The sequence below is a fragment of the Python bivittatus genome, unplaced genomic scaffold (assembly GCF_059951505.1).
Source record: "Python bivittatus isolate LINGU-HERP-01145 unplaced genomic scaffold, Pbiv_v1 ctg000200_np1212, whole genome shotgun sequence".
Taxonomy (NCBI): domain Eukaryota; kingdom Metazoa; phylum Chordata; class Lepidosauria; order Squamata; family Pythonidae; genus Python; species Python bivittatus.
In genome coordinates, this window is record NW_028277040.1 from 21,121,120 (window position 1) to 21,137,462 (window position 16,343).

At 42.4% G+C, this 16,343-nt stretch overlaps 2 protein-coding genes across 7 annotated transcripts in view; both read left to right on the forward strand.

The window, feature by feature from the left end:
• Positions 1-5,694, forward strand: part of WIPF1 (WAS/WASL interacting protein family member 1) — a 62,900-nt gene extending 57,206 nt beyond the window's left edge. For all 4 annotated transcript variants that reach the window (XM_088135794.1, XM_088135792.1, XM_088135793.1 and 1 more), the window contains one exon: positions 1,609-5,694. In XM_088135794.1, coding sequence (XP_087991920.1) covers positions 1,609-1,664 — 56 coding nt within the window. In that variant the 3' untranslated portion in view covers positions 1,665-5,694. The remainder of the gene's footprint in view (positions 1-1,608) is intronic.
• An 8,894-nt stretch (positions 5,695-14,588) lies between these two features.
• GPR155 (G protein-coupled receptor 155) overlaps positions 14,589-16,343 on the forward strand; it is a 33,471-nt gene continuing 31,716 nt past the window's right edge. For 2 of the 3 annotated variants that reach the window (XM_088135795.1, XM_088135796.1), the window contains exon 1: positions 14,589-15,142. The gene's annotated coding sequence lies outside the window, so the exon portion shown is untranslated. Of the gene's footprint in view, positions 15,143-15,594; positions 15,689-16,343 lie in introns of those variants that run through there. The other variant, XM_025168995.2, reaches the window with a different exon arrangement.

The following is a 16,343-nucleotide window of genomic DNA, read 5'->3' on the forward strand; positions in this document are numbered from 1 at the left end:
GATCTCAACCTGAGTGGCTCTGGTTTTGCTCTCTTCCCCAAAGGGTTATCTCAGAGATCCAATTGGATAGCCCAGTAGGTTGCTAGGTTAGTCAGATAAATTGGCCATAGATTACTCATAGGTGCCAGGCAGACCTACCTCAACCCACTTCTATTTCCTGAGAAACCAGATGCCTCCTGTCTCAAGGTAAGCAGCCAAAGATGGAGGAACAACATTGCACTGCTTTCTCTGCCTGTCTTATCCTACTGTAGATAGTGGGGAAGGGAGGAGCACAAACCACTAGCTGTGAAGAAGAGATCAAGTAAACAGAGAAAACCAATACATACAGACATAGCCAGCAAACTCCTGTTCACTGCAGTTCCTCCACTTTTGCTCATCCTTCAGAATTGTCAGCAGATAAAATGACTGTTCTTCATGTGGTGACTCACTCTAATTCTGCATCATTTGTGCATCTGATGTGCACCAGAGGGCATAATAATAAAATCTTAAGTTAACTAGATTTTAGAAAAATCTAAACATTTACACTGGTGAGAAATGATACTACTGTCATACTGCTCTCATGCATCATAAAAACTGTTGCTAGCTCTCAGCTTAGTGTTTAGTAGAATGTAAGTTACAGTACAATTTTTATACTGTAATTGCAAAAGGGTGCTCTTTATCCATGTATAATTTTAAACACAGTCATTTAATCAAAGTTTAATACTAAAAGGTTATAATCTGCAAAGTATGTTCTGGGCCATAAAGTGCTTATATGAACTAATTTTTTTTTCCTTTCAGATTTCTTCTATTCTGAAAAACATAATTTGTCTTCCCTTTTTGTGGGGAGGAAGGGTTAGCTAGACAGTAATGCTATATTTAAGGATGCCATAATCCTGCTGTGCCACTAGATGTCTCCAAATGACTTTCAAAATCATGATAGCCAAACCGTGAAAGATTGACTAATTTGAACTTTTAAAGAATAATTTATTTTTAATGAGATTGCTTTTATATTTTTATAGCTGACAACATTGTATGAAGTTGCATGATGGTGCCTACCCCCTGGAAAGACTGCCATCTGCAGGAGCGTGCTGTTTTCATCAGAATGGTGAAAGTGTCATGGCACCACACCGTAGACTCTGCCCCTTTCATACTTGTGTGCAGTGTCACAGTGCACTTACAGAAGGGGCAGGTTTTGAGTGCTGGTGCTGGAATGCTTTCAAAATTCTGCCCTCCCTTGCTCGCTCCCTATGGATGCCACTGTTGCTGACTCACGAGCTGTAGTTTCACCACTTAATCAGATTGCCCTGGCCTTTTTTGTGTGGGGGTGTTCATGTTTCAATATGGAGAACTTGGCCCCTTGACATGTTTCAGGAAATAGTGTGTTCATCTACACACAGTAAAACATTTTCTATATTGTGAAGTGTTGATTCCTGTCTTACTGCTATCCTCAGAGTAAGAAGCTTTTTAAATATTGAATAATCCATAAATCATGTCACATTTAGCTAAGGTGACCTTAAAAGATGGTCCTATAGGTTTAATTTTTCTTACCTGTTTCATCCAACAAAGAACACAATTGTGATAAATCTGTCAATAAAAGATTACTGTGAGATTTGCTTTCTCTTTCTTTAGGTGGATCCTGTCGCAGAGAAAGAGGTGCTCCACCACTTCCACCAATCCCACGGTGAAGTGGCCTTCTAATTCCTTTCAGGATGACTGTTATCCTTACATGTTTCTTGAACCTCTCCATGCATTCAGAATGCTCTTTCTCCTACAGCACTTTTGAGCACAACTCCCCACCTTTAGGTCAAGTTATTTCTTTTTATTTTCCCATTTAATTTGGTGAAGCTGAAGGACTTGCTTTGGATGGCCTGCCTACCTTGGTTTAGATACAGGCTGGCTGTGATCTTATTCCCCATTTCTTGGCATTAAGTTCTACTGGTACTAGTGGAACTTGCTTCCAATAAAGTGCTCTGGGCCTGGGTGGACTATAGTATTCTTGCCTTGAAAACTATCTTTGAAACTTGTTGGAAACTATCGTTCGGTGCAGTTCTGCTCAGCCTTGTCATCAACAAGGAGAGAAAAGCTGCCTTGGCTTATAGCACAATATTCTTAGACGTAATTCCTAGAGATGAAAATCTTCCATATTTCTATGCATGGAAACTTGGTTCACTTTTTAAACTGTAATCTCTGTGAAATTACTGATCAATTTGATCTGGCCCGTTTGACCATTAAAAAAATGTGGCACAGTAATTGCTACATTCCACCTCTAGAAGGAAATTGGGATAATTATGTGACAATTTCTCAGGCAATCTGTTTGATCTGTAATGAATTGTAGCCTTTCAGAGACCAAAAGAATGTTGCCATCAAGATCGCTTATAACTCCGGTTACAGCTTTCACAAATTCATCTCAGTCTAGCTGCTGGGCTCAATTGGATTGAAGTGGAGAATTGAAAAAGACTGTGCACTCGGTCATTAGGTTGGAATGCTGGAAGTGTCGTTGTCATCTTGAGGATTACACCATCACTTCACTAATGGTTATACTATCAGACCTCCCTTCTGAGATGTGTCTTACCCCAAAGCCTCCCATTTATATGTTATGTCGTTTACTATACCAACCTGTATTTTGATCCACAAAAGACAGATACTCAAGAATTATTTCGTGCACCCAAGTATCAAAGAATGCCACTAAGACTTTCTGTGACTTTTTGCTAACATCTGTATCCTGAACCTCCATTTTTATTATGGTACAAGTTGAAACTTTTGAGTATGGTAAGTTTTTATTTGGCTCATATATGCTTCAAACAGCTTTTCTTTCCTTTTGTGTGGCAGTTACTAATCAAACATCCTTCTTACCTTTTTTTTTTACTGTCTCTTCTGAATGGTGTGCAAATGTGATTTATCTCTATGTGTGTATTAATGGCTGATTTGTCTGAATGCCAAGCTTCCAGGAATTCCCTAGCGTTTTTGGATTTAGCTTGGTCTAGGATGCTCACAGTTTCTATCCAACTGGGAAACTATTGGAAACTGGAAGCTAATCAGCTGGGAAACTGAGCATCCTGTGAGATAAACTACATTTACTCACCATTCAAGAGAGACAATAAAAAAACGCTAAGAAGGAAACAAAAAGACCAGAACACATCCTCTCCAGCAACCAACAACCAGATAAGCAGGGATTAACACCAGACAAACCATCAAGCAGAAAACAATACCCTAATCAAGGAACTACCAAGGAGAAAACCATACCCCCACCAACACTGGCAGGGCAAGCTACTGTACCTAGACAGGGAGCAAAACCCACACCCACTAGCACTGATCATGTTACCTAGTCAGGTAATGAAACGTCTGCAAGCAAACAACCAAGCTCAGAGAGCACCAAGAACTTTGCAAATACAACTTTGCATTTTCAATATATGAATATATAGTTTTTAAGTTTACTTTTTTGGATTAAAATAGGCTTTGTCTTAATGTTGAGGTTCATTCTTTACTTCTGTGATGGAATGAGTACCTTTCAGGATCCAAAGACTATCCACACAAATTTTGCTATCAAATCATAGATTTACACAAAGTACAATCAGAAATATGTTGCAGCACTTTTCAGGGTCATACATGGTCTACAGTTGGAATTTTCTGTGGACTATTGCCCTTTTTGTACGTACTTAATAATTCTGACATACATACAGTATTAATCATTCCAGTTTCAGCCTGATTTCCCTTGTACAGTATATATGTGTGGATTATAAACAACTTCAACATGATGTAAAAAAATTGAATGATTATTTACATTTTGTTGCAGAAACTGGAATATTTGTTTTCTGTATTACACAGAGCTTGTTTTTTTTTAATGCTCCAAGATCTCTGCATCTTTTATATGTAGTTTGATAGTCGATTTCTTTTTTTAGCATGTAAAGTGAATATGGCAGAAAGGAATTCCAAATCCACTGCAATTACAGTAGTTAATGTAATAGAACATTTTGAGCTAGAAATGTTGGACAAACTGATTTATCAATGAAAGAGCCTGTCGTACCTGTACTCATTCACTTTTGTGCTAGTGGATTAGCCATTAAATTAATAAGGTTATAGAGCAGTGTTCTTTTGCCAATAAATCAGGATCAGTTTTCTTCAACTTGGTGCCTTCTAGCTCTAATGGGATGACAATTCCAAATCTCAGATCTTTCTTGACCATTGCTGATTAGGAGTTATGGGAGTTGTAGTCCAGCAAGAACAAGTTTAGGAAAAGCTAGCCAAGATATGGAGATGTGAAGAAGTATATTCAGCCAGGAATAGAAAGAGCAGGCAAATAATAAAAATGCCGTTGGTGCACTTCGTTATTTTACTTTACTGTGCTTAGTTATAAGCACATACCAGATAAAATTGCTTACTATAACTACTATTATTACTACTACTAAACTGCCATTTCTATGACATTTAGAAAAGTAGATCCATCTTTTTTTTTTACTATTAATTGATTGAAGAATAAACTTGGCAAATTAATTCTAGTGCAATATGATCTGAAATTCCAACCAAAGCCTTAACATTTAGAATGTGATGTGGCCTTCAGAGAGAAACTAGGGCTTCTCTCTTTCTCAGAGGATAATTTGTTAGCACTTTCTCTTCTATAGGAATCTTCTTCAAAGAGTATATGTTAAATATTGTTAAGAAAATGTTTCAAAGGAGAAAAGATTTGTTTTGGTGGTGTAAACCACATCTCTTTTTCGTTCACCAGATATATTTTAAAAACAAGTTTAACACATTTTAGTATAGATATTTTAGAGTACATATTTATTTGACTATGCACAGTAATTAAACAGGGGAAAATAAAATCAGATTTTCACCAATGGTGCCTTGAACCATTTTTAAAACTACTTTTAAAGTGTCCAAATGGCTGCTTTGAAAAGAAACAAGATCTTGTATCTTATTTTCTCCAGCCCCACTGTGAATTTCAAATATAAAATTTGTACTTTCTATATCATGTGTGATATTCAAGCAACATACGACCTATTCACTATGTAGCATCTAATCTTAAAAGCTTACTATACAGAAATATAATGAATTGCATAAGACTTATCAGACTGCAATTTTAAGAACTTTATTCTAGCAATGCCTTGGATGGATTGATCAATGGAAATTTGAGGTGGGTGTGTTTAAAATTGGAAAGGGCCCAAAGTTTAAATCCTTTTCATATGAATGAATCAAATGGGTTGTGAAATAACAGAATATGGATTTTAAATATATGATCAATGCCCCCCCCTTTTTTATAAGATTGCACATATATCACGGAATAAAACATGCCCATATTGTAAATAAGATTGTTTTTATTTGACTTTACTTTGGGTTATTAACATGCTTATCTTAAAGTACATACGAGAAACTAGGGATGGCAAGTGAATCTCTTGTATGTGCAAAGGAATAAAAACTAAAATGATGCAAATGTTTGTCAGATGGAGCTATATTTGCATTTGTTACATGTAAAATGTGGGTTGATAAACCTCCTGGATTAGAACCTCATGATTAAGAGGCCACCAAAGGACGAATACTTCAGTGGGACTGTATACACGATGCGGAATTCAGCGCAGTCCTCTTTGATAGTGCCGGTTTACTTATGATTATTATACTTAGATATCCTTCCTATCTCCCAGAATTGTATTATCTCCATCTAAAAATGTTGTTTTGTTGTTTAAGAGATTCAATTGATACATTAAATCTATATAAGCTTAAGATTCTGCTTTTCATTTTAAAACGTCTACATATTTAGATTTTAACAAAACTCCACAAGCTGATTCCTGTTTCACTTTGAAAACTGACCACTAGATGATGCTCTTTTGTTTGTTTTACTTAAGACCTCTACGCTGTACAGGTAGTCCTTGCTTAACAACCCTAATTGGGACCAGCAAACAAGCGAAGTGGTCGTTAAGCAAATCATCATATGACCAGCTCACTTAACAATGACAGTCCTGGTTGCAGTGGTTAAGTGAATCACCCGTGGTTATTAAGTGAGACATGTGACCACGACTTGTAGCCTCCTGCCGGCTTCCCCATTGACTTTGCTTGTTAGAAGCTGGCTGGAAAGTTCACAAATGGCAACCAGGTGACTGTGGGGACGCTGCAATGGTAATAAGTGAAAAATCACTTTTTTCAGCACTGGTGTAACTTCAAACAGTCGCTAAACAGATGGTCATTAAGCAAGGACTACATGTAAAAAAAATTAGCAACATCCAGTTTGCTTATTTTGAAATCAATAAGGGAAACCCATGGCAAGTGAAATGTCAATGGGCCTCCTCAACTAAGTAACTGGCAATTTGTTTTAAATTTGCCATATGCTAACATACCCTGCTTGATGTTACGGAATACAGTCAGGTGTCTGGATAATATTTATTTATTTAAAAAAAAAAATTAAACCACTGTTTAAATTTTAAATAGCCAAAATTCTCTGGGCAATTTACAGTAAACCACACAAGTGTATTACAAATGTAATTCAAGTTAAAATTTTTACAATGAAATCAAATAAAATGCAAAATAAAAACACTATACAAACTAGGCAGCAGCGTGGCCATCAACATTTAAAATAATATGAATTAAAATACAGTTTAAAAGCTTGGGAAAATAGAAAGGTTTTCACCTCATGCCAAAATGATTCCAATGGCACCAGTTGAGCCTCTTTAGGGAGGGAATTCCATAAATGGGGTGCTACCACAAAAATAGCTCTCCCCCTTACAGAGACCTACTTCGCCTCCTTTGATGGGGGACTTGAAGGAGGGCCTCATTGGAAGATCTTAAGGTTCAAGTAGCTACATGTAGGAAAAGGCACCGTTGCACCACAAAACGGGTCTGAGCTTGGTGCCGAAGCCAAAAGACATCCAAACACGAGGTGCAGAATGAAGGGTTGCTTTTATTAAGGTACCAGAACAAAAGGACTCCAGCCTGTAAGGTGGCAGGAGCCCTGAATACAATTTGGTCGCAATCTTTATGCTTCTCAAATTCCTTCCCTGGCTCTTCATTGGTCAGGTACTATGGGGTACACAACCTATCAGATACGCCAAATACAACTTCCGTTTGTCCCACCTTAGTTTACATCTCCCACTACTCTCCTCTGAAGACCCTTGCCCTTATTTACAGTTATCCATATTTGGGGCTTTTGTCTATGTGTCACTTTAAAGGCTATCGTGTCCTTACAGGCTGCGGTTAAACGGTTAAACGGACATCACCCTGTCATATCTATCTACATACTTCTCCTTTCCCCACGGCGCAAGCTGCTCTAAGCCTGTATCTAAATTTCACACATCCTGTTTTCCAGGTCGTGGGCCCTCGTGCAAGCGTTCCAGCATGTTATCTCCCCCCCCCCAACAGCTGCCCCAACAGCAGGCGGTCAGGCTCATTCCTCTTCAAACTGGCGTTGGTATGGCCTTAACTCCACATAGGAACCGGGGGGGGGGGAGATTAACCCCCTTCTTCTGACTCTTCAGCACTTCCTCAAGTAACCTGGTCCTAAGCTGTTTAGGGCTTTAAAGGTCAAAAGCAGCACTTTGAATTGGGGCTGGAAACCAACTAGCAGCCCGTGTAGATGGGAAAATACTGGCATAATATGTTCATATCAGTTAGGCCCAGTGAGCAGTCTAGACTCTCCGTTTTGAATCAACTGAAGTCCCCAAACTATTTTTAAAGGCAGCCGTACATACAACACATTGCAGTAATCCAACTGGGAAATTACCAGAGTCCGAATAATTGCTGTAAACTGTCTCAGTCCAGGTAAGGTCACAGCTGTTAAATCAGCTGAAGCTGATAAAAGGGCCACGAATGCCACCTCTAGTAACACTGATGGATCTAGGACCATACTCAAATACGTGCCACAGGGGTCAGTGCTTTCACCGCTCCTATTTAATATCTACATGAAGCCGCTGGGTGAGATCATCCGGCGCCATGGGGTGAGGTATCATCAGTATGCTGATGATACCCAATTATACATCTCCATCCCAGGTGCCTTAAGTGATGCTGTGACTGCCCTTTCGCGGTGCCTGGAGGCTGTGGGGGCCTGGATGGGGGACAACAGGCTTCAGCTGAACCCTGGTAAGACGGAGTGGCTGTAGATACGGGGAGCCTCAAGATCTAGGACTTTGTCATCTTTGGTTCTTGACGGGGTTGCACTACCCCAGACAGACCCAGTGCATAATTTGGGGGTTCTCCTGGACTCACGACTCCTGCTTGAAGAGCAGGTGGCAGTCGTGGCCAGGAGGGCCTTTGCACGACTTCGTGTCGTGCGGCAGTTATGCCCCTTCCTGGATCAGGGGGACCTCCGCATGGTCACTCATGCCCTGGTCACCTCTGGGTTGGACTACTGTAATGCGCTCTACATGGGGCTACCCTTGAAGAGTATCCGGAAGCTACAGCTGGTGCAGAATGCGGCGGCACAGACAGTTCTTAATGCCCCTAGGAGGGCACATATAACACTGCTGTTGTGCGAGCTGCATTGGTTACCGGTTTGTTTCCGGGTCCAATTCAAGGTGTTGGTCATCACCTTTAAAGCCCTTCATGGCACGGGACCAGGTTATCTGAGGAACCGCCTCGCCCTGGTCACTTCAGCCCGTCCCACTCAGTCCAGCAGAAGGGGCAGGTTGCAGACCCCATCGGTCAGGGAATTTCGATTGATGGGGTCTAGGCAGAGAGCCTTTTCTGCTGCAGCGCCCGCCCTATGGAACATCCTGCCTCCTGAGGTCCGGTGTGCCCCCTCCCTCATGGCCTTCAGGAAAGGTCAAGGAAATCCTAGCTTTGCCAGAAGGCCTGGGGGCCAGAGGGGGCCCCGCACCTGTGGAGATGGCTGGTGGGATGATGGGTTGCCCCCCCCCCCAGCATCTTACAGGTTTTTATAGGGCCAAAATTAGAGGAGGTTTTTTAGGGCATTTTTAATATGTTTTTTAATTATTTATAGTTTTTAGCCATCTTGGAGAGAATTGTGTTTTTTCTTTTTTATTGTGAGCCGCCCAGAGTCACCCGTGGGGGAGATGGGCGGCATACAAGCTGAATAAATAAATAAATAAACAAACAAACAAACTGCAAACCTGCTCCTTTAGGGCAAGTGCAGACCCTTCCAGGACTAGCAGGATACCCCACATACATAGATCTCAACTCTGCATTGAGTCTCAGTTTATTGGCCCTCATCCAGTCCATTAGCCTGTCCAAGCACTGATTCATTTTTTAAATAATAATATTAAAGTTTACAATTACAAAGATTAAAAAAAAACTAATACAAACTAAACAAGTAAAGAATGAAAAGATAGTACAGAAAATGAAAAGTAGAAAAGAAAAAAATGATGCAGTAAAGAAAAAGAAAAATATATAAATTACTTCCCCCTTCATCACAGCAAGTACAAACCATTTCAGTGACTTATCACTCTCTCTTAAAATATAATAAATGATCTCTTCTTCCAATATCTCATCTCTTATCTATAAACAGATTCTTAAAGCCTTGTCATTTGATCCTGGTCAGCAAAAGTCCATTAAGGGTTACCAGAAATAACATCTATATTTTAACCTAAACCAACTTTATATTCCTTCCCTTTATTTTTAACACAGTAACTTATCACTTCTTCTGAAAATACAACAAAAGATCTCTTCTTCCCATATCTCATCTCTTATCTATAAACAAATCTTTAAAGCCTCATCATTTGGTCCTGGTTAAAAAAAAAATCCATTAAGGGTTACCAGAAACAACAACATATATATTTTAACCCTGCTCAAATAAAACAACTTTATATTCAATGGCTGATGTGGGTCTTCTGGGCTGGGTGGCTATGTTCTGGAAGTTTTGGTTCCTAACATTTCGCCAGCATCTGTGACCGGCATCTTCAGAGGACAGGAGCACAGACAGGAGCAGTTCTCTCTGTGCCCAGGATGATGTGACCCTTTTGTGGGTATTTATAGAGATAAGCGAGGGTGCCTGCGGGGGGGGGGGTTAACGAGTGGCTGCTTGTTTTGGTGATCAGCATATGTGTATATCTTCCTGGGGGTTAGGCAGAGTTTTTTGTGTTGAGTTGTTAACAAGTGGCTGCTGAGGGTGGTTAGGCCGTTGAAATTCACAAACACTGGCACAGTTTCAATAAAAAAGAAGGAAGTCTAAAAATCAACAAAACCTGGCTACCAATCCTGAAAAATACAGCCTGCAAAAGGTCAACGAACTCAGCTCAACCACCAGGACGAGTGAATAATTCACACAATGAACATGCTAATCACCCTCAGCAGCCACTCCTTAACAACAATTAGTGTTGATTGGGAGCGAGAGATCCAGCCCACAGCCCCTCCATTATGGGGTGCTGCAGGGTTTGGTACTCTCTCTGCTCCTTTTTAATATCTACATGAAATCACTGAGTGAGATCATCCACTACAATGGGATGAGGTATCATCAATAAGCAGATGATACCCAGTTATATATCTCCATCCCGGGTGACTTGAGTGATGCCGTAACCACCCTTTTGCAATGCTTGGAGGCTGTGGGGGTCTGGATGGGGAACAACAGGCTTCAGCTGAACCCTGGTAAGATGGAGTGGCTATGGATTGGTGGCCCCAAACTTACCATCTTTGGTTTTGGATGGGGTTGCGCTGCCCCAAACAGACCCAGTGCATAATCTGGGGGTCCTCCTGGACTCGCAACTCCTGCTCAAGGAGCAGGTGGCAATCATGGCCAGGAGGGCCTTTGCCCACCTTCATGTGGTGCACCAGTTACCCCCCTTCTTGGATCAGGAGGCTCTCCTGTCAGTCAGTCATACCCTGGTCATCCCTTGGGTAGACTATTGCAATATGCTCTATATGGGGCTACCCTTGAAGAGTATGTGGAAGCTACAGCTGATTCAAAATGCAGCTGTGTGGCTAATATTAGGTGCCCCTAGAATGGCACATGTAACACCTTTGCTGTGGGAGCTGCATTGGGTGCCAGTTTGCTTCCCGGTCCAATTCAAGGTGTTGGTTATCACATTTAAAGCCCTACATGGCATGGGTCCAGGTTACCTGAGGGACCGTCTCATCCCCATTACATCAACCTGTCCCATCCAGTCAGGCAGAGAGGGCATGTTGCGGACCCAGTCAGCGAGAGAATGCCAGCTGGTATGGCCCAGGAGGAGAGCCTTCTCTGCTATTGCCCTCGCCCTTTGGAATATTCCCCCCTCAGAGATGCAGCGGGCCCCTACCCTCCCAGCTTTCCAAAAAGGGCTAAAAACCTGGCTCTACCAGTGTGCATGGGGCAATATGGGCTCTAACCGTCCCTGGAGGTGGTTAGCGCCCTGACAGCACTCCCTTGAATTATTCACCAACTCTCCAACTTTCTAGGAAGCTATTTATTATCAGGATTGTTTTTTATACTGTATTTTAATGAATTTTATCTCTGCTATAAACCGCCCAGAAACCGTTTCAACGAGAACGGCGGTGACAGACTTGATAAATAAATAAATAAATACATACCTACATACATACATACATGTCCTCACCAGAAATATGTCCAAGCACTGATCCAGACACCAACTGCCTCACCTGAGTTAGAGGAAAAGGAGGGGTAGATCTGGGTTTCATCTGCATATTGATAACCTTTCCCAGCAATGCTATCTGGTGAGGCCATCTCAGCCCACATCCCTGGATAACATCTCCCAGCTGTTTCATGTAGATGTTAAAAGGGATAAGGGATAAAATGGAGCCCTGAGGGACTCCATAACCAACCACCATGAGGCAGAAGAGTAATCCAGTAACCTTCTGGAAATGGCCATTCTAGTAGGAGTGGAACCACTGTAGTACAGTGCCCTCACATCCCAACTCTTGACAGCTTGTCCAAGGAGGATCCCATGGTTGATGGGACTGAAAGCCTCTAAGAGGTCCAGGAAGACCAACAGGGTCACACTCCCCATCTTTTTCCCAGCATAAGTCATCCCATAAGGCAATGAATCAGCCAGGCCTGAAACTCAGTTTCATCCAAGAGAGCCTGGATTTGATGGGCCACCACCCATTCAAGCACCTTGCTCAGGAAGGGAACATTGGCCACTGGTCTCTTTAGGAATGGCCTGTTTAATGCCACATTTAGCTTTAGATGTAAAATTTAAAGTTTATGCTTATCAAACATTAGCATTTTAGAAATGATAATATTGATATAAACTTTTTTTTAATCTTCAAAGGTTTAAGTTCTCTAAACTTAGTGTTAATAATCTCCAGTCAATACCATATAAATCCCACTGTACCCAAATAATATAATGTACTTGTGTTTTATAATAATATAATTTTAAAAATTAAAAAAAGGCCTGATCATTGCCTGTTTTAAAGAGGATGGAACTGTCTCAGTGAAGCATTTACAATTATTTGCAGAGAGGTAACTGAATTAAAATAGTAGCTTTTTGAAGATAAGGAGACTAAATTGCACAACGTGTTCCTCTAAAAGATTTTAGGGACATAGACAGCTGTAGCTGTCTGCTGCAGCAAGATCAATATTAAAATACACAGCAGGTATCCTTTGGCTGTAGTCAAGGCTTTGGAGGCTCCATGTAGCCCTGGGGCCCTGAATTCCCCCTCAGCTTGGCCAATACAATTGTGTCATCTTCCCTAGCCCTGATAGCCTCACAGTCAGCTTTTTGTAGGACTACCAAGAGCACCTGGCTTAAGGCACAGGAGGACCATCCCCCAATACACCTGCTGATGACAGGGAAGAAGCAACAATTTGGAGCAGGGTCCCTGGGAGAGAAGAAGAGAATAAGGGTTCTTTCTCTCAGCTACAATCTTATGGTGCATAAGCATACATGTGAATGAGTGTGTTTATGATGCAGATAGCTCAAGAATAAAGACTTTTTTCCCCCAGTGATTTGAGTTGGAGGGTTAATGTGTAAGTAAATGGGATGTGTTTACTCCAGCCCTGCCCATAGCCCTGTTAATTTTTGCAAACCTCAAAGGATTCCATGAGGTCCTATGTAGTCTCCGAAACTAAAAAAGTTCTAGCTGTATATCCATTTCCTTTTGAATCCTAAGTCTCTTAAATTTTAGCTGTTCATGCAAACAAATTTTCTAAAGGTAAAATAATTTTCTCTTAACAAGGAAAAAATAGGAGCGGTGATGTACTAGAACCAGGTACTAAAAAACAGGGGTTACCCTTGGGGTTTTGGTCATAATTATCAATAGGTAACACATTTTACAAATGATACATAATAATGGTTAATGGGAGGATATGTTCATAGAATTTACATCACCCAATAAATTATTCTTCTTCTGCTTCCCTAACGTTCTTGAATCTAGAGGACAACGAAGTGTCTCCTAGCACCTCAAAGATTAATATATTTGCTATGAAATGAGCTTTTACTCCTTCAGATCTCTAAAGCAGTACTGAGAGTTACCAGGACATATAATCTTATTTGGATAGAATGGGAAGAATGGAAAATTAAATTTTAAAATACTGATGTTAACAAGGAATTTCCCAGTTCTTGGATGATGATACAAGGCATTACTGCATTGATGAGCTGACAGATATACATAGGGTAATTTAAAAATTGGAACTGTGGGGGAAACTCTGGTTAAGCCAGTAGGGGAAGAGTTGCTCAACTGTATGCTGGTTCACGTGTTTCAAACTGAAATGTGTGAGATGTGTTAATTTCTTGTTTTTTAGAGAAAGTGGACTTTCTGTAAACTGCTGTAGGGCAGTGTTGGCTGATTGAAAAAGATAAGCACACACTGTGCTGCTAAAATAGATATGGGGAGAGTTGACATCTACTTTAGACAACTAAATATTAGCAACTGAATTTAATGTTAAAGTGGATATTAGTTATTGGCAAGAATTTTGGAATGAAATGTTGGAATACCCCATATTAACAAATTAATGGTTAAGTTTTCTCGAGTATATTCAATATTATAAACATAAATGAGATTAATTCCACAAAAGACTTTTCACATTTATTGGATATGCTAAAGAATGTTTTAAAAGGATTGGTTTTCAACTTTATTATGTTGGAAGTATAAAATGGAGAGAAATTTACAATCCCACGATAGTTTCATCTTGGTTTTACATTCATGAATTTGTTAACATGGTTTTAGGAAGTTATGATTTAAAGGTGTGAATGTAATTCTGAATTATATTCCCAACATTTGGATTTTATCAAAACATGAAAGATGGATTTATTAAGCAAAAAAAGAGTATTTTTTTACAGTGAGAAAGCAGTTGTATACTTTTTTAAAAACTTGTCTTTTTTGTATTCTTTTTGTACTCCCCTTTTTTCTTTATATTAAAGGATTTTTAAAACAGGCATCTGAACTGATTACAGCATTTTCTTATTGATTTCACCACTGGCACCCCACCATGGCATAAACCTACCCTGCCAAACCTTTTTTCTTCTGATTGCTTGTTCACAAGTAAGAGAGGCTTAGCTGTGTTAACATTTCCCCCTTATTCTTTCACCGTCCAGAAGCGGTTTCCAGGTGCGTTAAAACTGTTGTCACCACTGCCTTGGAGGGAAGTCAAGCGACTGGCACTGACTTGAGACAATAAAAATAGGACAGGGATTCGCTGCCTCTCTAGTTTTCTGCAGACTCAAGGCTGGTGGAAGAGCACTTTAGCTCAGCAGTGGGAAAAGACGACCAGGACAAGCAGCTATACAAGAAGATGAAGAAAAGGCTGGATACTGGAAGGAAGGAAAACAAAAATAACCAGAATCTTGGCTAATAGTGTCCAATAATGCAGTGTCAAGCAGATCAATGTAGCCACATACACCAGCTCAAATGCAGCAGGGCGACCTCGTAAGGCCCAGGGCTGCAAACCTGCGCCGCGTCATGTGGCAGGGCGCCCCATTGTGCTATGTAGGAATTACTTCCGAGTAAACGCCGACGGGACGGCCACGAGCTCATTACAAAAGGGACGGGCCGCCTGAGCCGAAGAGAGCGCGTCAGGTAAGCAGAGTAGGCGAAACCGTCAGCTCGGATTAAACGGGGTCGACGGCCACTTTCCCCCTCTGGTGCGGCAACCCGCGATCCCGCCGCCATCTTGGCTAGACCTGGACGCGGGGCGGGCTCTGCCGGCTGGACCCGCCTCTGCGGTGAGCTCACACGCAGCCGGTTCAGTCCCACGCGAGGCGCTCCCGCTGAGGAGACGGCTGCTCGCAGGGCCGGAGATGCCCGGTCTGCTTGTGCTCTCGCTGCTGCAGCCTCCGTAGGGCGAGGGCAGGTAATCACGGCAGGGGCGCCCTCGCCCCGAGAACAGCCGCGGACGGCGCCCAGCCGCCGCAGAGCGTCGCTCTCCGTGCCGCGTGGCTCACCTTGGAAGCCGGGCGGCAGCTGTTGCGGGGACCTGGGAAGCGGGCAGGCTCTCCGGGGCAGGCCAGGACTAGCCGGCTTCCCAGCCGGCCCGAATGAAGCCTCTCCAGAGGCGAGGCGGTGGGTGCGGAGAGGCTCTCAGCCTTCTTCCTCGGGGCCACGCTTGGGCTGCTGTCCGCGGACTGGACATTGGCCAGGGGAAGGGCTTGCAGCCCTCTTGGAGCTAACAGGCGGAAGGGGGGGATTGTTTAGCAGGATGTTGCCTTGTAAGGGGTCTGCTCCGTGTGGCTTCTGCTTGCCCAGGGACAGCCTGGAGCAGGGAAGGGGGCGAGTCCGCTTGGCGCTCTGAGGGAGTCCTGAACTTGCCCGCGCCTCTCCTGCAGGTTTAGCAGCGAGCGGCGCCGTCGTCCCGGGTGCAAATCGACTCAAACTCGCCTCCGATACGTTCCCCTGCCTCGTAAGCGCGATCCTATTGGCTGCAGGGTGGGCCCACCGGGGTGGCACGAGCGCTTCGGTTGCCGCTCGCCGCGGGCGTGTGAGCGTGGGGTGGGGGTGGGGGGGTCCTCTCCGCCTAAGCCGCAACCCCGGGCTGGATGCGTTTCTAAATCAATGGGATTGTAGCGATTTAGTTGACTAATTCGATTAATGTTCAATGCTTCACAACATTCAGGAAGTCGAAATGCTGGTATTGCTTCTACTGGCGTTGGTAACCATTAGAATCTCAGAGAATAAGCCATTAGAACAAGCCCCTGCAGTTTTCTTGGCAACATTTTTGGAAGTAGCTTGCCGGCGTCTTCCTAGGGCTGAGAGAGTGTGAGTGGCCCAAAGTCGCCCAGCTGGCTTCGTGCCCACAGTCTTCCAGTTCCTGATCTAGTGCCTTTAACCACTACACTGAACTGCTCTCATGATACAGTGGCATTGAGTAATTTGTTTTTTGTACATGGCATAAATATCAGAAGAAATTCAGGATTTTAATTAAAATGGATGGGTTTTTTTTCAGTTGTCACCCATTTTGGTCCCCCATGGCTTCTCTCCAGCTTCCAGAATCTGCTTGTTCCTTAAGAATGATACAGGTCAACAGGGGCAAAATGACAGCCATCCTATTGCAATTA